The sequence below is a fragment of the Bombus fervidus genome, chromosome 18 (assembly GCF_041682495.2).
Source record: "Bombus fervidus isolate BK054 chromosome 18, iyBomFerv1, whole genome shotgun sequence".
Lineage (NCBI taxonomy): Eukaryota > Metazoa > Arthropoda > Insecta > Hymenoptera > Apidae > Bombus > Bombus fervidus.
This window is the reverse complement of record NC_091534.1, coordinates 383,697-405,578: the sequence shown is the minus strand read 5'-3', so window position 1 is coordinate 405,578 and position 21,882 is coordinate 383,697. Positions and strand designations below refer to the sequence as shown.

The 21,882-nt window shown below is 35.9% G+C and overlaps 1 protein-coding gene across 1 annotated transcript; it reads right to left on the bottom strand.

Annotated features, from left to right (window-relative positions):
- Window positions 1-18,708: 18,708 nt before the first annotated feature.
- LOC139996504 (uncharacterized) lies at window positions 18,709-19,207 on the bottom strand. Its single transcript, XM_074112154.1, has 2 exons — window positions 19,067-19,207; window positions 18,709-18,992 (listed from the first exon to the last, which is right to left on the bottom strand). The coding sequence occupies exons 1-2, from the start codon at window positions 19,169-19,171 to the stop codon at window positions 18,771-18,773; spliced, it is 327 nt and encodes a 108-aa protein (XP_073968255.1). The 5' UTR covers window positions 19,172-19,207; the 3' UTR covers window positions 18,709-18,770.
- Window positions 19,208-21,882: the final 2,675 nt, after the last annotated feature.

The following is a 21,882-nucleotide window of genomic DNA, read 5'->3' as shown; positions in this document are numbered from 1 at the left end:
TAATTGGTTAATTTCTATGTTGGTGGTTAGAGAAAGATGCTAGTCGCCCTTGAGAGAAAGTTGCTGGCAGGAAGCGTCGTTCGTGAGAAAAGCAGATTTCCCTTACCTTCTCGTAGTGGAGTTAAGGACTGTTAGTATCCGGCAAGTATCCGTTTATTTCGTTTATATACGGCTTTTTTCTTGCTATTCAAACATTAAATCCATTGCGTCTCGTTATTCTGCCTACTGTTTCTGCACTGGCTTGTTTCCTAGTTTCATGGCCAATCTCTATGGCCTATTGTTATTCTTTCCTCCTTTTCTGTAATAATTCGAGGTGGCTTTTTCTTTATATTTTTTAATAATATTCGCAACTGTGCTCTTTTTCGTTATTAATAATTGTGCAATTTCACGATAATTTTTATCTTTTTCTCTATGATAAATAACAAGATGTCTTTTATCGAAACTACTATTCTGACTTTTCGTTGCATGTTAGAATTCAGACACTAACACTTCGCAATATAGCTTTGTACTGAGATAGAATTATATTCTAGCAGTTTCTATACGAAACAAATCTATTTTCCACTTTGAATGGTTTTTAAGAACTACTAAATTACATTAATGTGACGTGAAAATGTTATTGTTAGAATGGAATTGTTATATATTTTCAATCTACAATAAATAGTTTATCTTTTAGTAAAATAAAGAATGTAATATCTAAATTATTCTCTTACAAACATCAATTACAAATAAATACGCAAATTAAAGATTAACGGTAGTTATCTCTGATAAATAATCTGGCAGACACGAAATATTTACTTGGACAAATTCTCTGTGTTCGTTGCTTAGGCTACGCTATTTTATAATTTGACTTTTTGAAATTTGAATGGATGTGGCGTACACGACACTCCACTGAATTATCGATGTGTACGTACCAATCGAATATTTTACACTATGTATGTATAAAAAAAAGACAGTATGAAAAGTTCATCGTCGGATGCGATAATGTTCAAGTAGTACACAGAAAAATTTACATTACATTGGGAGAAAATAGTCTAACAAGTTTATACTTTCCACATAATAGAAAATTTCAAAGATGAGCGAAAAATATTCTGCCACTGAGAAGGAAATATCGGAGAAAGAAAGTTTAATTAAAATTAGCAATTCTGTTTTTCAGAGATTAACGTCAGGTAGATAGTTGATATTATACGTATGAATAATTTACTTAATTTTTAAGAATTTCATTTCATACCTCAGTTTGTGTGTACGTGGAACAGAGACGCACGCGCCTGTTATATATCTTTTTATATATATAATAACATATCATATTATTATTATCCTATTATTTTTAGAGTAAGGTTAATTTTTATTCTTTTCTAGTGTAATTATTCGTTGTTGTTAGAGATCAAATGTGCACATTTATAGCAAGCTGTTTGCTGTGTACACATTTAAGAAAACAAATTATTTGTTAATTTAACTATAAATTAGAATATGTTAGATATAGTGTAATTACATTATTATTATTTAAAAATGTATAGTACAAACTATAAGTTATAATATAGTTAATATATCAATATATTATTTTTGTTTGTTTTCTTCTATACCTGTATGAATAAAGAAATAAATCACATCACGTGTGTATTACATTTTATTTTTTTATACAATATTTATGTATGTTATGTATAAAATATATTCAAGTATATTGTATGCGTGATATGAAAAATATATATATAATATAAAAAAGAAGTCATTATAGACATGATATAGTTAGAATCAAGTCTTCAAGAAATTACTCTAACTAATTAATTGCAGTATCGTTTTATCAATCGAACGTCATCATCATCGAGGCTTTGAAACTTGTAAAAAAATTAAATAATATTATTAAGCATTAATAATAAAATAATAGTGCATAACTCCGATGTAAGAAAATGAATTGCTTTGTACGTCTACAAAATTTTCTTACATACAATAAATAGGGCTATTCTGAGTAACTCTCTTTATGTATAATCCGAGTCAATTATAACAATTCTACGTAGCACAATATAAAAAATACTTCACGTTTAGTAAAAAAAATATTCATCCTTCGAGCTTTTTAAAAAATGGCTGTCTCTTTGTTGGGAAAATCACTAAATAATCACTCACAAAGCGGTCGATCTCACCGATTTCAACGAAATATGTTGTCAAGGTCAAAATTCTGAACAACTTTCATTACATTTCTGTCGCGCCTAATGAAACAGCTTGCGAATTCGATGCATAAAGGATCGTGATTCGTTAGGTTGGAAAGTTATGGAAGTGTTCGTGTCTTTTCCTTTCTTCCCTTTCCTTCAAACATATTGCTTCGCTCTTACAATTTATCTATTAGCTTTATAATTACCACGCTATTATTAATAAATTGGTACATGCGTAATGACAATCAAATTTTCGGCACAAACCCATATTTCTCACGTTAACTGTAAAATTTCCTGTATGATAATTATTCAGTTCTATTTAATAATCAGTAACAATCGATCATATATGTAACTGTGTATATCAGAAGGTAAAATTTTTATAGCTGAAAATTTTATAATTTTAACCCTGAAAATCGACGTTATGTTCTCTCGCGTATCGCAGAATGTAGATCCTGATACGAGTTTAGATCAAACATTCCTCATTCGAAATCAAATCATTCACGGAGGGAATATTGTACATCAATATGGCAACGTCATGCGTTATCATGGTATTATCTAAAAGAACTTTTTATTTTGATGATTTTCCTTATGTACAATTTCAAGTCAATTACATATATATAAATTCTACAAATTATATCATATAACGAGTACAAAAGACTGGCTAAAACATCGCTATTACGAAATTCAACCTAGTATTGAATGCGATTCTAAATTCCCTGGAATATTCCAGAATGCTTTAGTATTATCGAATTATACGAGAGGCCTTGGTATACATTTGACAATCTTAAGGACAACGCCGTCCATTGCGCATTGAGTAGTTCAATCTGTTTTCGTGCAAAAAATACTGATCTGCGTCGTCAGTACGATGAATTATCTAATAAACGTTATGGACCGTTACTGTTCTCGATTATGGAATTCCCAATACACCAAAGGTGTAGTCTAGAAGCATTTAGGTCAATGGCAGAAAAACAAAAATTGTTCAGAATGTAACATTCTTTTAAACTCGATACTAGGTTTACAGTAGCGGAAATAATAATACGACAGAGCCTCGATTATCCCAACCAATTCTGTTTGGAATGTTCGAAAGTAAGAAAAAGTATTGTTACGCCGACTTGCACGACAATATAATAATATCAGTAATATCAGCTCAGAAACACAGTTTCCACGCTTATGTACAGCGCAAGCTTAGGCGAAGCTATCGCTCGAACGAACTGAGGTGATAGGACGTGTAGGGTGCCAAAGAAATACTCGGCGTTTTATTTAACAATGCGTTTGTTAATTCGACTTAATTCTTTACAACTCTCGACTCGCCGCTCGTGCGGATGACTATTTATTCACAACTCTTGCCGAGAACTGCCGCAATCGCCACTCTTCACTTACGACTCGTCTCTTAATCTCTTCATCCGAGTTCCGAGGAACTTTCAGAGAACTGAAAAAATTAAAGTAGAGTGTTACTTGGGTGTGCAGTGCGCGTAGCGAGTGTGTAGTAGTATTTATATCGTAGGCATTTACAAAATATATACATTTTCGCTACGATGCGACGACGGCAACAGCACGAAAGCGCGACGTTCGTACGGCGAAAGATATCTCAATAGGACTATGCCCAGGGCAAAGATATTTTGCAAAATAGACAAACGATTGCGGGTACTGATACGTTGAAACTTGCTGGATCTGGCGGACGGTCCAGATGTGGGAGTGCAGATACTGCACCGTATTCGCCCGAAACAATGGCGGTGCGTGCGCGATCGTTCCGTGGACACTCGTGAACGGGACAATATCAGTTTACGTCTCTGAATACCATGATATTCTTTTTACCACTTGTAAGAAATAGGTTTGCAGCCCTGCTCCTTTCGTTCGTGTAAGGGTATTTTTATCGATTTTTAATTGACAAAAATTAAGAAACAATTTTTTTATTCTTAATTTTCGTTTTACGTCAGCTTCAAGAATCACTTCTTAAATTTCCTGGCGCTTCATCAATAGCACGCTATGTACGATAAAAAGAACCATGTTATAGCACTTCTCAGGCATGCACTTTTTAAAGCTTACTACTTCTATTTCACAAGTTAACTAATCCCTTATTTGCTTTTAAACAATCTGACACCTTTAATTAGTATATAATATACATGAATAAATGATATTGCTTATCATATAAAAGGTCGACGAGAAAAGAGGGTATGTCAATTTCAACGAATTTTGAATTTAACATGTTTTCATATATTTCTGTGTGTGCTCTTTATCACTAGTTAATTCGAATGAAATTGTCGTGTACAACGTATTTTTCATTTATTACCGTTTCCTCAGTTATACATTACTCGTAATTACAAGTAAAACTGGAAAATGATGCAGAATGAAACGAAGAACGAAATGTCTTATCTTAATGGAATATTTATGAGAAAATACAAAATTGTGACATTACATATTGAAAAATAAATTTTCGTTGTCTGAAAAGTGCTATAACATGGTTCTTTTTATCGTAGGCCTCTCATTTCATTTGAATCATAATATCAAATGTCGCTTTTAAGAGAATATCAACAAGCTGCTAACAAAATCGTTTGCTTTCATGGAAATCATTGCATGCTGCTGTTGATAGAAATATGAAAGGTGTACGTAGAAGCAAGAAAGGAAGTTACTTGGAAGCGTTTGAAAGGAAATATCAGTTTTGATTCTTTAAAATAAATATAAAAACACATCGTACGTACAATATTATTAAGATTGCCAAGAAATTTTTTATGAAATTGAAGTATATTATAAAACAAATAATAATAGGTAAATATTTGTTAACAACACATATGTATATTATAAGTAAATTATTTATTTTAGATCGACACCGAAGTTGAATAAGATGGTTCCTATTTGCTGTTGAGAGCAATTTTTTGTTAATAAAAGATTAACATATATAACAAACAAATTCATTTCTAGGACAGAAAAGTGCGTGCATAGAACTTCGAAGTTTGATATGTACCAAATATATAAGTGGTAAAAAAAGTTATTCAGCTTTACCTAGTTTTTCTTTCTTTTTTTTATCTATTGGTAAACACAAGATTTGGCAAATAAACTTTTTTTTTGAAATAATAATTATATATAGAAATGGTATTTCAAATACATATTTTAATATTAACTCATACAAATATTATTATGAAATGAGTATTTCATTGAAAGATAAGATAAAAGTATTTCAAATAATAGTATTTCCATCAATTTCTATTTCAAATAATGGTGTTTCAAATAGTAATACCGCTATTTTTATTCGAGTAATACTTTTAATACTAAGCACCCTTCATATCTAACATGCAAGTATACTTTTATCCACAATATAATACTTATAACTGAAAATATCAGACAGAAACAATTTATATATATCGCTGAATTACTTTGTTTGCTTAAATAGAATATATTTTTCAAACGTAGTATCTTATAAAGAATTTCGTTGAGATGCTAATATTAGCCGTGCAAAACTAAATAAACGTTTCACAGACAAACGTTTGTAGAGGATGGTATTGCGATATTATATTTTAGAAATGTACTTTTAACTAGGGTAGCTTTTTAGAATTAGATTTTTAATGTGATATTTCCTAAGATTTTCAAGTGACGTAGTATTATTATTGAAATGTACAAGTAGTTTCATTTCGAGCAAGTGCATACTATTATTTCTGTGGTGGAAGTGTAGAGGATTGATAAAACAGAAACGAGAGCTTGCTGTTGCAACCCGCCAAATATACTTGAAATAAATGAAATAAATATAGACAATGCCCAAAGTCGCTCGTACAAACGTATTCGCAAAGACAGTGTATAATCTCTCGCAGATATTAATCGGTAACTCGTGAAACTCGTATAATAACTGTTAATAACTGATTCGCTCGCGATCGCGTCCGTTTATTTATACTGTTCGGGGGAGAGTCGGAAAATTCAAATTCATCTTTGTTTGACGGTTGCACGTAGCGGCGACATTGATACTCTGAGACAAAACAACAACATGATTTAGATTTTCCTCTAATCTGTGTGGCATTACATTTCTAACATAAGATACACATAGAGCATCGAGAAAATTGAGAAATTGTTCCTTATTAGTCGCAAACGCTTATTAGAGTAAAACCGCATCTCTGCCGTTTTGTCCCGACCGGTGATATAATAGACCGGTCCCGGTGGTACGCCCGGACAACGTTCCGCAGATACAGGGCCATTTGTGTGATACTCCAGGGCCTCCCCTATCGTACCCCAAGGAACGCGTCGATCGTATACCGCCACTTCCTGACGCCGTACTGGCCCTCCTGCAGTCTAGACATTCTCCGGGCTAAGTGTGTCTAAAGGCAGACTGCGATTACTCTTTCGGGCTACTTGTTTGCCTCGTCCAGCAAACACACAGACTGGAAAGTCGAGCGCGAATTCGGAGGTGTGTGGGATGAGTTTAGCGGCAAGTAATAACAGCTGTTGTTGTAAAGGAACCGTCATAACGTTTCTTGGGGTTATTGCTCATTGCGATAAAACACGGGAAAAGCGGGTTGTTTTCCCAACTCCATCCTTGAGTAACCGTTGGTGGAGAACATTCGGCAAGAAAAGTAAAGCATATAAAATTTGGAAAACAATAATCATGAGCAGACAAGGCAGAGAAAAAGAGGGCAAGAGTAACATAACATACATATGAATAGAAGAAAATGTTAGAAAGTCACATTTAATCTTATAGTGATCAACTTAGCGTCGAACAAATGATGACAGCGATTACGGAAAACATTGAATCTGACAGCAAATAGGGATAACCCTGAAGCAATGCTGTACAGTAATGTCAGAGTTGTCTCATGGCCTAATAAAAAGTGGAGGCTTTGAGTGGGTATGGCGCGGGCTACTGGGTATGCGTAATTGCATGTTCCCCTCTTATAAAAATATTCCAGAAATCTTTAGAAATGTGACGCAAACATTACGAGAGAAAAACGCTGAGTATCGTACCAGCTCGAAGCAGAAAAGAGGTAGAAAGTAGTATGTGAGAACTAATCCCAAGAACAAACACAAAATATACATGCGAGGAAGTAGGAAAAATCGGACACCAAGTAAGAACAATTAATAATATAACCAGATACGATACAAAACAGCCATTGCTACTGTTTCTAATAGAAATCGAACCCAAAACCAATAACAAAAATGTCTTCGATATTACAAAAATCCTAAACACAATAGGAACAATTGAGCCACCACATTATAAAAAGGACATATCGCAATGCATACGGAGTCAACGATACGGACGCACAAATAATTGCAACAGAATCCCGGCGTGTATCAAATGTGCGGAAAACCACGTAGTAACAAACTGCCCGTACATAGGAAAAATAGACGAAGTAAAATAACTGTAATGGAAACCATGCAGATTTCCACCGCTTCGAAGCGGAACAAATAGCAACTATCACTCACAACAGGAAATTACAGAATCAGAAACAAATGTACAATACGTATCAAACACTAACCATAAAGATATCAACATCTTTGGTAGCTGAAATTATGCACAAGTAACTAACCAAACGACCAACACAACAACAATAGCGACGTTACAGAAATCAAGGAACTTCTCAAACAATGCATCAGAAACGCTGAATTGCTAAGAAAAATGATAAGCGAGCAAATACTCGGTACTCGGACAACAAACACAATAAATTAGTCATGCTACTACTTACAAACACGTTAAATAAAAAATAAAAATGAACACGTTGGAAATAGCAGTTTGGAAGTCTACAACAACGGGCCCTCGAAACTAAAACATTTCTGTGTACAAAAATATTGTCATATTACTTGTTTCGGAAACACATTTCACTTCAAAAAGCTACACGAAAATGCGATATTATACCATCTACGATACCAAATATCCCCCAGGAAAAGTACACGGAAGCGCCGGAGTGATAATAAGGGACGATATCAAACACATATGGGGCTCAAGAATTAACATACCTCGAGCTAGAACACTAGGAAAATATATTAGAACTAGTAATCTCAACGTATTATCCACAGGAAGACCAAGATACTGGCCGAAAGATCTAAACAAAACTCCCGACTTGCTAGATTTTGCAGTTATCAAAGGACTAAACGCAAATAAATTAAACATAACACCCAGTCTCGAGCTTATCTCCGATCATACTCCAGATCATACTAATTTAGAATCGCTTTGCAATAAAACCACCAAATATTTCACTAAAAACACCCGAACACATTGAACAGGCAGTAACAACATTGACAGAAATTATACAAGAAGCAAACAATAGGCAAACAAAAATAATTTCAACAGACATCCTTGACAAAATCAGAGAAAACAGAAAAGCGAAAACAAAATGTCAAAAACATAGGACACGTGAAAACAAAATAACATGTGAACAAGCTTGCAAAGGAGATAAAAAGTAAAATAAAAGATCATAATAATAACGAATTCTCAAAATTCATAAAAATAAAAATAAAAACAAAGGAGCCGATGAAACTAATGCCAGCAATCAGAAAAGCAGACTAGAGCAAGCTGCAGAATTCTCCAACCATCTTTGTAATACATTTACTCCATATAATACTGTTACATATTACTCCGTACAATGATTGTTAACAACAGAAAAATCAAATGTCCTTGAGGCAAAGATGCGCAAAATACTAGTAGCTCGACTGACAAGCACCGCGCCATACCTAATACACAGCTCAAGGAATTAGGATCATAATGGAGAAAACAAAAAACAATAAAGCACCAGGAATCGATCTAATCCGTGGTAAAATCTTGAAAGACCTTCCCCCAAAACCAGTACAATTAATGACAATAATATTCAATGAAATTTTAAGAATACAATATTTTCCTAATCTACTAGCACAGATCGTAATGTTACCTAAGCCAGGCAAAGACCCACACCAAACAGCATCTTACGGACCAATATCATCACTTCCAGTGTTTCTCCAAATACTGTAATACACGATCGCTTAAAATCAACAACAGAGAAAGAAAAACTAGTACCAGATCACCAATCTGGATTCAGAGACAAACACTCCACGATAGAGCAAATGCACAGGCTCGTCAACGAAGTTTTACTAGCAATAGAAAAGACACGATACTGTACAGTCCTCTTCGTGCACATCGAGAAAGCTTTTGGCAAAGTGAACCACGAAAGCCTCTTACAAACAAGAAAAAAACATTTCCTGGAATAAATCCACCACTTACTCGAATCATACCTAAGCAACAGAACCTTCGTAGCAAAAATAAAGGACGCATATTCTGAAGTTAAAGACATCAAGGTAGGGGTACCGCAAGGAAGCGTCTTAAGACCAATATTATACACACCATATGAAGAATTGCAACGTATCTGAATCAGCTTGCTGCTGAAAAGAGCAAAACCCTCGTAAAAAGAAGACTAAAGAGAAAACACCCCACTGACCTCACTAAAGGAATAAAATAGACAAACTGTGGACAAATTAAATAAAAAGGAAGAATACCGAAAGGTTTTCCTTTAGCTCTTTGATATTGTTACGTCTCGTGACTCTCTATATAAATCAGACTCCATCCCTCGGGTAAGATGGCCACCAGAGTGACCACCTTATTACGTTTCCTTTTACGTATCTTAAACACCCATTATAAATTTTAGCATTTCTTACTGTTGATGCCCGTAAGACCACACAAGTATCTTATAAGTTGAAGCATTGCTTAGGATTATTGTTTATTCCGGGAAAACACGGGAAAGCGTGTTTTTCCCATATACGACCTTCGATGTGGGCGGCCAGCACTCATCCTTACCCCCAGCTTTTTTCCGTGCTTTAGACACATTCATCGCTAGTTTCCCTTTGCAACAGTACCACCACCGAACTTCACTGATTTTTCGTTGCATTGATCATCGTCTTAACTTCGTATTAACACTTCGCTGAGAACACACCTACACGCATCACGCGTAAATATTTAAGTGATCAAAGTTGTTGGAATAAACTGTATAATTAACCTGTTATTTCAGTGTTATATAATCATATCAACCAGTCTTATTGTTGCAACCGAAATAGGGGATCCGCTGATTAGTGGCGTCGATCGTCGTATCGTAGCGAGAATTTACGACTCTCGTTGGCGCGCTCTACTTCGACCGCGTCTCTTCGCGAACGCTTGAACAGATATTGCTCTGTACATTTTATTCAACAAAATAAATAACAAACTAGCAAACAGCAAACGAGTCATTACTAAAAAATATACCGTTACCAGATAAGTATAAAAGGAGAGGACGATTATCGAACCGAGATTTACCTAAGAAACTGCACGCAAAACATTAGAGTCAATTTTCCAAGCATATAGACCGAACAATATCGAAATCAAGGCCACGAAGATTCTGCAAAGTTTGCATAAACATGAAAAACGTAGCGAAACAATGTGGGAATGCAAAATATGTAAAGTAGCATTACATGTACCCATATGCTTCGAAATATACCACACGATTGAAAATTATTAAATATTTGTAAATTTGATCAGACATTAATAATTTAAAATATGTGTTTATTTAGAAATTGTAATAAAAATGTTACTGATTTATTATTCACTTTTAGATGATATAAACATTAAAAGAACAGTGCGATTTGCACGATTTCACATTTTTTCACAGTATAAAGCAATGTTTCGAGCAAAAGTTGTTTGATACCGGGAAGGAGTGTACGACATTTGCAATTGGAAAGAACATTAAATGCCAAGTAAAAAGCTACTAAGGTATATGGGGCACAAGCTAACAATTACCGAAATATTCTTACTTACGTACCTGCTAAATACACAGGTTTACGCCCGCGCTACTTTGCGTTTCTGGCCGATTATTATTGGAGGGCCGCATGCTATTTATAGATAGCTATTGTACGACTGTCCCTTTGGCTGAAGAACTTTTGAGAAAAAAGCATTTATTTATGGTACCGTAAAATAAATAAAAAATGTCTACCGCCACACGCAAAACAACAACGAGCTGACATTATGAGTTTTGAAAATCGTAGCGGATTAAAATTTTTGAAATGGACTGGTAAAAGACCAGTTTGTATGTTAACTGCTTTCAAGAATCACGCGTGTACAATTATTCACGGAAAAAATGACAAGATAAAGCCCGATGGTAGTTTTTGTATAATAATGCAAAAAGGGATGTTGATTTATCCGATCAAATGACATCGTACTATAGTTGTTTATGGAAAACAGTTAAATGGTACAGAAAAATTATTATACACTTAATTATACAAATTCGTGGTATATACATTAAAGTTGGGATGAGAAACATATTAATAAAAATTAAATAAAAACATATTGATATTTTACAACTTGTAAAATAAACTATTGATCAACTTTTGACCAATAATCACAATATTGAACAAATGGTTATTGAAAAACAAATACCTTCAAAAAAAGATTCACATGTTCTTCATTCGTATAATGGGTCTGGAAAAAAGTCAAGAAAAAGATGCGAGGAATATTATAAATGCTTATATATAAAAAAAAAAAAAGGTAGAGATCATGCCACGATGAAAGGTAAAAGAACAACGACGTATTGCAATTGTTGTGACGGTCAGCCAGCACTCTGACTGAAATGCTTTCAAGAATTGCATAGAAATACATAAACAACACTGTCTGATGGAACGTTCAACCATGAACCGCTGGGAGACTCGAACGTGAGCCACTAGTGGTACACGCCGGCGTGAACGTGTTCATGCGTTTATAAAGACATCTGGCTTCTTCAGTCAGACGACATTGATGCTTAAATGAGTTCCGTAGTAGTACATTATCGGTAGAAGAGGAGAGGTGCTACGATGCAATGAAATTTAGTAATATTGAAATGTTGGATATGATTCTCGTTTATGATGCATACAAGGAAAAAGTTATAACGAAACACTTATGTGGATAAATATCGTGGCAAACATCTACCATCACGCCGTGTGTTGCAGAAGCTTTGTAAAATGCTAGAAGAAACTGGCAATTTCCATTCAAAGCATAAACGTTCGCACATTGCAAGAACCAAAGATAAAATTAATAGCATACTTGCCGCTGTCAATCAGAATCATCGTATTAATACACGGCAAAAATACCTCAAACTATAAGAATTAGTCAAACAAGTGTTGTAAGAATTTTCTATTCACAAAAATCTTTTCCTGATCGTATACAATTGCACGAAGAATTGCAAGGGACAAAGTTTCAAAAGCGTATGAAAGTTTGTGAGAGGCTTTTAAATAAAACAAATACAAATGATACATTTCTACAAAATATGTTGTCTACTGATGAGGCCATATTCACGAATTTTGGTCAAGCCGTTATAAAAAATATGCATTATAACTATATACGATGACAAGAAAATCCACATTGGCTTCGTCAAATCTTATATCTTAATAATTGGATCTTTTTATACTGAGGGATCATTGCCTGGACGGAAATATTCCATTCTCATATCCCAAAAACTATCATCGTTACAAACAGATTTATGACTACAAACACTGACAACGTGGTATCAACAAGACGGTTGTCCTGTATATTACGCATGACAAGCGCATCAAGCGTTGCGGCGATCTTTCCTTAATGGATGGTTTGGACGTGGACCAGAAATTCCATGGCCAGTTCGATCTCCGAACCTGGCGCCACTCGACTACTTTCTTTGGACATTTAAAAAACGAGGTTTATCAGGAGCCAGCCGACACCTGAAGACACTATGGATCGAATTATTGGAACATACAAAGATGTAACTTCGGAAACGCTCGAACATGTGTCACTCGCTCTCATTAATAGTTTGCGTACTTACATCGAATGTAATGGACAACACTTTAAACATTATTTAAATTGAAAATAAATTAAAGAAGACCTCATATACTTTAGTAGTCTTTTACTCGGTATTCGATACGTTTTGAAATTTCAAGGCCAAATATTACACGTTATGATAGAAAAGCTCAGAGCAACTTTCATATCTCGATAAAGAAAAGAAATATTTAAAAAGTGGTTATTACGCTCGATGCCAAATCGATATCAAATGATGTTTGAAATATTCTTTTATACAACAAATAGTTTTCAAGCGAATTTAGGTGGTACGATTGATAATATTCATTTGAATATTATCGAGGTTAGTCGTTAAATTACTATGCCACTCAGCGTTTTTCTCCAGAGATGGTATTAAACGTGTTAGTTTATTAAAGAAACTTATTGTAACATGGTAATAGTCAACTATATTAAAATCACTTTAAACCTAAGTAATGAGATCCATAATCGTCGCTCGCTCAACGCTACCGTATGACTCGTTACACTGATTCGCTATACTGGTTGTAATAACGCTCGCTATAAAGACTGATCCGCTATCGATCGATGGACTTTCAAAAAGTTCAAACGTGATTTCGGTTGCCGATTACTCATAACGGCGATAATATTTTTGTCCGGAGTTCGTTTATTCTTGAACGTAGCAAATGAAAACTGCGTTGAAACTCTAAGCTACAACAATACGAATCGCTCCCGATTCGAATCCTCCGACGACTCATGTACCGCCACGCTTATAGAACATAAGAGGATCTATTATTTGGTCACGAATGTAGAACGGTGGTGATTTAGCGATATCGGTTGTTAATTCTTCTTTCGGATCCGTAACTACATATTATATCAGTGAGCTGAAAGAATTTTGGAATGGGATGTCTTGTAATCATTGTTCTTTTTCTGCATCTGAAAATTTCATAGCGCTTGTGTCTGGTATGATTTTACGCTTCTTGTGAGCTGTTTGTTTTTGGTCCAACATTTGTAGCTTTATTTACATGGTACATTTGATTACCTTTGTTGGTTATTTTGATTGGCGATATTTGTTGCGGCATTTAAGAGTTCTAACCATTTGGCAGCGTTCGTTGTCGTTTTGTTCCTCCTAAATTCACTGCTTGTCGCAGTTTCACTGACGCGCGGTTTCTCAGTCTGTTTAGCTCGGTTGCTCGGATAGGACTGTCACTGCAGATGCGATTTAAAATAGTAACAAATAATAAAGACCGAAATGGTACTTCGGTGCCAGTGTGCAGTGTTCTTTTTGGATAAAAAATGTCCACGATATATTTGTAACACTCACATAATCTGACAAGAAATATCAACATATCTTGCGAAACGTTGAACCGATGTCAAAGTTTACGATAATTCCCCTGCATTTACTCGACATTCATAAATTCAAGATCATGTCAAGGTCATTGTGATGAATTCGCCTTCTCATCAGTTACAAGACTATAAAGTCAAAAATACATAGTGTTATTTTCAAAAAATCAAGGCATTTTAAAATCAATGTCGTTTAAAAGTCTTTCAATTTCATTTATATGTAATCCAGCTTCTCTGGTATGATCCTTATCAACAGCAACTAATTTATCGAGACAGCATTTTTCATCAGCCGTACAGATTTCTTCATTGACAACACCTTGAAATTTATTTGTTTTATTAAACATATTCATTTGTTAAATACGCTATTGTCTCGTTAATTGATCCCCCTCAGTGACGAATTTTTTAATAAGCAGACCTAATGTATTTAGTACAGCCTACACTAACAATACCTATTCATCAGAGAATAACCTTTTTCTTGCGCGCGAAGAGGGGAACATGCAATTAAGCATACCCAGTAGCCCGCGCCATACCCACTAAAAGCCTCCTCTCTTTCTTAGGCCACGAGACATCTCTTGCTTCAGGGTTATCCCTATTGACTGTCAGAATCAATGTTTTCCGCAATCGCCATCATTTGTTCCACGCTAAGTTCCTCACTATAAGAGTGATTGTGAATTTCTAATATTTTCTTCTATTCATATGCATCTTATGTTACTCTTGCCCTCTTTTTCTCTGTCTTATCTGCTCATGATTATTGTTTTCCAAATTTTATATACTTTACTTTTCTTGTCGAATATTCTCCACCAACGGTTACTCAAGGATGGCGTTGGGAAAACAACCCGCTTTTCCCGGGTTTTATCGCAATGAGCAATAACCCCAAGAAACGTTATGACGGTTCCTTAGGATTGTAGCGGATGATGTATAAATGTTTGGAATAATAAAATGACCAGAGCGATTGCTGTTGCAACCGTCGAAATGTATTTCGAATAAATTAATTAAATAACTGATAGCGTCGATAGACGTTCGTACAAAGTATGTAACAAGATGCAATAAATCGCTCGCGGATAACTCTATAATAACTCGTAGATACTCGCACGTCTCGATAATCGCTCACAATAGATAACTCGTAATAGATCGCTCGCGATCGTGTCCGCTTATCTACACTGGGGAGTTGAAAGATTCAAATTTGACTTGGAACGACGGTTGCCCTCAGCGGCGACATTGTTTTTGCCTGAGGATAATCACGCGCTAATTTTGTATGTCAAGGCGGTATCCTCAATCCGAGGCACAACAACAACGTGAGTCGCTCACGCTTCGTTTCGTCCTATAATTCATGAGTCGCCACAGGATTATTATGAGCTTCAGTTGATACGTCTTGACAGCTTGTAGCCATCTTGATCGAGAAGTAGATTATGGTTTATGACAAGATTATGCGTGTAACAGCTGTTATTATTTGCCGCCAAACTCATCCCACACACTCTTTAACTTATTGTATATTCCTCGTGTGGGTCGAGGGACTTCGGAAGTTTTCTCTATTTCATTTCTCAGACTGCGCCGCCATATACTTTACAAGGAAAAGGAGGAAATTTACAAGTGGAAAAATTCAAATGTACGTTTTGTTTGTAATTTCGTTGAAAATTAAGATCAATATTTTCTAAAAATTGTGATATAATTTTATTATACTTTCAGACTTGTATGTTCAGATGCAATAGGAAGGGGTGTAGATATTCCAAATGTACGGTTAGTCATAAGTTCAGTTATAAGGTTAGTCATATCTTCGCAAGCATATTAACGATTATATCCATAGAGCAGGAAGAACAGGACGCGTAGGTGAATCCGGCACTGCTATAACCATTCTGACACCCAAACAAGTCAAAATATTTAAGCATATGTTGAATAATGCGCATAAAGTAATACCATGTGTTGAAAAAATCGAACTAAGTGGTATTATAAATGAAATCGATTATTTTCATCATATTGATACTTGCTCTTGAAATAGAAAAACAGAACTTATTACGTGCAGAAGCTGTTAAATAAAATATAATTTAACTGAAAATTTTTACCTATAACTGAAAAAAATTGTCTAATAAATCAAAACCTTTTTCGAACCTATAGAATCCACTGAGTGATCCTTGTAGTAAGTATCCTATTCCAAACACGAGTCCGAATACAGAATTGCTCCAATATCTCTAGTTTTCAATAACAAGAATTTTTATAAAAACACGCGATTTGGTTGATGGCCAATATTTAAAAGTGCGCAAAACAATAGCAGATTGATTTAGTTTTAAATAGAGATAATTTTTCTGATATCGATATAAGGAATTGTTAAATGTTATAGTTTCAAGTGATTGTAAATTGTCATAGAAGCATAAAAGGAGTCCATGTGCGCAATTTCTATGTATTATTTTTCGGAAAAGTTCTTTATCTAAGACGAATTTTTTATACTGTATTCAATTCTATAGACATTTCTGGAGAAGGAGCCGCCCAGAAAAGATGTTAGAACTGTTTTTAATTCGTACAGGTCGAAAAACAGACGTAAACAGACGTGTATGTCAAATGTACGTTTTGTTTATAATTTCGTTGAAAATTAAGATCAATATTTTCTAAAAATTGTGATATAATTGTATTATACTTTCAGACTTGTATGTTCAGATGCAATAGCAAGGGGTGTAGATATTCCAAATGTACAAGTCATATCTTATGATCTTCCGAAACATATCGACGATAATATTCACGGAGATCACGACTGTTTGTCGCCAAGTCCTCTGTCCAGATCGGAGCTCCGTAGAGGAGCTTTGCTCGCACCACGCTGGCGTACAACCTACGCACGCCGACACCGGGCTCGCCTAGCCGAGACAGCAAACGTCCTTAGGCGTTCACCGTCGCCTCGGCCGACGGTATTATACGCTCGAAGTGAACGCCGAATGTCCAGTAGCTGTCGAGAGTTAGGCCCAAATATCTCATACTGGTCCCGACCCTGATCTCTGCCCCCACCAACTTCAGGCGATAGTCCGCCGGAGGCGTCCCGTAATCGGCCTTCCGGCAAAACCACATCGCCTCGGACTTCTCGGGGGATACTTCCAGCCCCAACCCTTTGTTCGCGGCAACCGCGTAGGCCACCGCCAGTTCCGCCAGACGGACGGTCCTGCTCCATGTTGATCCCCATACCAGCACCAACGTGTAGTCGGCGTATCTCGTCAGCGCCGCACGGCCCCCTCGACGAGGGTGCGGACACGGCCGATGCCATCGGCCGTAGATCGTCCCTTCCGGAAGCCAAAGTGGCTGTCGTGTAGCCCGGGTGGCTGCCAGCCTGGTCCAACAGACGCACAGGCCGGAAGGCGGAAGGCGGAAGGCGGAAGGCGGAAGGCGAGTCCGGGGAACGTCCATAAAAAGGGGAATTCACCCCGTGACAGACATCTGTCAGAGTTCTCAGCCTTGGGGCCAAGACTAAACATTCTAAGGGCACATACGGATGGTTGCCATAGGTTGATGCATCATTCACAGTATGTTGAGGTAGTCTGAGGAGCCGCTGTAAATCTTGGGGTTTAGTTAACTAACGTCCTTCAGATTGGCAAGCGGCCTTTGTTTTATCAGCCCGCATACCTGTCGCCTGTTATGGGAGGATTTCCTCGACGAATCCGAGGACCTCGTGCCCGTAGGCACACCCCATCATACTTTTGCTCGGCAGCGTCGTCGTGACGGAAAGGCATTCTCTTGCTTGCAGTCTCATTAGCCAGAGACCTGGTGTGTCTGTACGATCGGTGAAGAGTGAATCGAGCGATCAGTGTATCACGAGGAGTGAGTCGAGTCCGACTTTGACTTTAAAGCAAAATATATCTGTTATCCCGTGAACCGTGAATTCGTTATATCGAATTTACGTCGTTACTGTGGTATCCTCGGGCATAAAATAGCGGAGTGCCGTACGAGAATGAAAATCGAGAGTCAATGTTTGTAATAAAACCGCCGAAAATAAAATCGATATTAACGAAGTCGACACCGAGGTGCTCGGTGATGATAAAGACCGATTGATTTCCATTCTCGAAGAATTTAACAGTTCGTTTATTACGGGGTTCCCGCGTACACGCGTAAATACGGGACAGTTAGAAATACGTTTGATCGATCCTAACATCACCGTACAAAGAAGCCCCTATAGACTTAGCGAGGCAGAGCAAAGAATAGTACGTGAGCGAATAAGCGAATTAATTAGGGCAAAAATCGTAAGGTCTAGTAACTCACCGTTCGCGAGCCCTATGTTACTCGTAAAGAAGAAGGACGGCTCGGATAGGTTGTGCGTAGATTTCCGAGAGCTAAATAAAAATACGGTCGCGGACCGGTATCCCCTACCACCTCTTATTGGGGACCAAATCGCGAGATTGCAAAAGGCGAGATACTTCGTTAGCCTGGACATGGCCAGCGGGTTCCATCAAATCCCCATTCATCCCAATTCGACAGAATATACAGCGTTTGTCAAAGGTAGGAAATATAGTTACATCAATTACAAAGCTGATCTTCCTGTAGTTGTTTCCCATATTTTATTCGATGCAAATGAAGTTCATGGATGAACAACAAACGTTGATAAAAATTTATAACGTTTTAAAAAGTGTATCTTTTTGTTCGGGGTGAGTTTTTGCAATGGCTCTTTGAATTCGTCTTGAAATTATCCTAGCTGTCGGCTTCATAATAGGACGTCCTTTAAAACCCACGGGTCTCTGATTTTTCTCTTCCTTCAATTTCAAAAGTTGCTTCGCGCGTCTTGCTCGGAGTAATTTACTCTTTACGGCAGGTGTAGTCTTTGGGAGCTTGATCTGTAAATGTGAAATATTTTCGTTAGAATCTGTATGCATTAAACGAATATTATTCAATTTAACGTTAAACTTACTCCACGCTTCTCTGCTAGAGCAAGATCTTTCTGTTCCTGACGTTTCTTTGCTGTCAAAATTGCTGCACGTTTCAGAACAGCTGCATATGGATTGAGACGTAACATAGCACGCGTGTTGGTCAATGGGTTCAAGAATTTGAATGATCAAGAATTTGCAATAACCCAGCGTAAGAAAAGTTATCACTACGTTTTCGAGCGGAAAATGAACGAGTGAGATTTTTCCGAAGAAAGTAGCTCCAAACGCGATGATACGAAACGGACGAGCAATAGTAACACGGCGACGAAATATCGTACATACTCTCTCAGCATATTTTTTTTTCGACCTCTACGAATTAAAAACAGTTCTAACATCTTTTCTGGGCGGTTCTTTCTCCAGAAATGTCTATAGAATTGCATACAGTATAACAAATAGTCTTAGATAAAGAACTTTTCAGAAAAATAATACATAGAAATTGCGCACATGGACTCCTTTTATGCTTCGTGTTACGTATTTATTTGTTCTAAGTCAAGTTGAGATCGAAATTGGTAGTTGCTGCCACCAGAAATAGTCCAAGGACTATTTCAAATTTTTATTTATTTCAAACGTTACGGGTAGCGTCGACTAGAGTTTGGTGCTACTGGCGAAAACCGATTCCACTTTTCGGCTAACCTGCTATGTGCAGGGATACTAGCACGGGAGAGGATTAAAGCTGGTTGAAAGTAGTTTAACAATATCTAATGATTTATTCAAATCTTGCTCGATTTTGATATTGACAATTGACTGACAGATATAAAATTCTTCGGTTGACAAAATGATAACTCTTTGAACGGTAATATTGTTATTCGATAGACGAAGGATAATTATTATACTGACTTCTCTGAGTCGCTACATTTATTTATATCTGTCGGAGATGGAAAAGCGTCGGGGTCCTTCCTTTGAAAATGTTTGGGAAGATCTCCAACGTTTGTTCAACTGACGACTTTGTTTACAATTCAAATTGTCTCAATATCATTATGAAAACATAATTAGATAAACATAGATAAATTTTCGCAAGATATAGCTTTTAGAGGCTTTAACTGCCTTTCACTTCAAATACTGTAAACATGGTTTCAAATTGCAAATCGGTTATTGGTATGTTTATTTAGATTTGTGTATAGAGTGGTTTCTTGTTCTCGTTACGGTTCGTGCGGAGCGCGGGACGTGACACTTCGATGACAATTTACAATCACTTGAAACTATAACATTTAACAATTCTTTATATCGATATCAGAAAAATTATCTCTATTTAAAACTAAATCAATCTGCTAACGTTTTACGCACTTTTAAACATTAGCTATCAACCAATTCGCGTGTTTTTATAAAAATTCTTGTTATTGAAAACTAGAGATAATAGAGCAATTCTGTATTCGGCCTTGTGTTTGGAATAGGATACTTACTACAAGGATCACTCAGTGGATTCTATAGGTTCGAAAAAGGTTTTGATGTATTAGACAATTCTTTCAGTTATAGGTAAAAATTTTCAGTTAAATTATATTTTATTTAATAGCTTCTGCACGTAATAAGTTCTGTTTTTCTATTTCAAGAGCATGTTTTAATTTATCAATATGACTCAAATAATCGATGTCATTTATAATACCACTTAGTTCGATTTTTTCAACACGTGGTATTACTTTATGCGCATTATTCAACATATGCTTAAATATTTTGACTTGTTTGGGTGTCAGAATGGATATAGCAGTACCGCATTTACCAGCGTGTCCTGTTCTTCCTGTTCTCTGGATATAACCGTTAATATGCTTAGGAAGATCATAACTTATGACTAACTGTACATTTGGAATATCTATACCCCTTGCTATTGCATCTGAACATACAAGTCTGAAAGTATAATAAAATTATATCACAATTTTTAGATAGATAGATAGATGGCTTTAATCTACTCATTGTATGCAATGTTTAATTAAAGAAACAAAACTGATTTGAAATAATGTTCATTAACAACATTAATTGTAATTAGAATTTAACATTATTTATTAACAAAACACGATAAAGTATCGAAACTAGAATGTAAATATTTCAATTTGCTATAAATAACTTGTATATTCGTACCACTGCCCGTAGGAGCAGATACACACGTATCCCTTAACCACCATTTTTGTTGCCTATCTTTATTACACTTCGATAGCCAAGATACCATACTAGCTTGAACAGGAAATAATTTATTAATCCCGTTAGCTCTTAAAGCTTCAATAAGCTTAGAATCTAAAATTGAATTCATGTCGTCCAAGGTTGGACCGCTATTTAAATCAATAGATATGACTTCTGGATTAGCCAACCATTCTGGCAGAGTTCTCTTAACTTCACGCTCCCTTCGCTTATTTTTTACACCCAGAATTATGAAATCACTATTCTGTCCTGATATTTTTTCTTGTGTTTCATTCGGGTCTGATGATTTATTAGGTATTTCATTATCCTGATTATCTGTATTTTCACTTTGCAATGTTTTATCTGCAGTTTTAATTGTTTCATTAGAACTTCCTTCGCTATATTTCCTCTTCTTTTTATTCTTTCTAAGCTCTGAAACATGTACTTTTGCCTTTCCATTAACGTCACTCGATATACTATTTTCATTCAAATTAATATTTTCCATTGAACATTTATTCAGATTTTCTGCTTTTTCCTTATTCTTTTTATAATTCGATTCTTGTGCATTTTGAGAACTACTTTCCTGTATTTGATGATTAGTTTTAATAGCTCTTTCTACTTTACGTTCTTCTATTCTTTTTAATAATTCAGACAAATAATTCCTTTCATCTTTCGTTTCTTCTTTTTCACCCTC

What these genes read in the sequence shown, in the direction of transcription:
- LOC139996504 (XM_074112154.1), bottom strand. Translation starts at nt 19,171, where the DNA reads ATGTTACGTCTCAATCCATATGCAGCTGTTCTGAAACGTGCAGCAATT. An exon ending in CTCTAGCAGAGAAGCGTGGA is followed by an intron (nt 18,993 to 19,066) that starts GTAAGTTTAACG and finishes TCACATTTACAG; the next exon opens with ATCAAGCTCCCAAAGACTAC.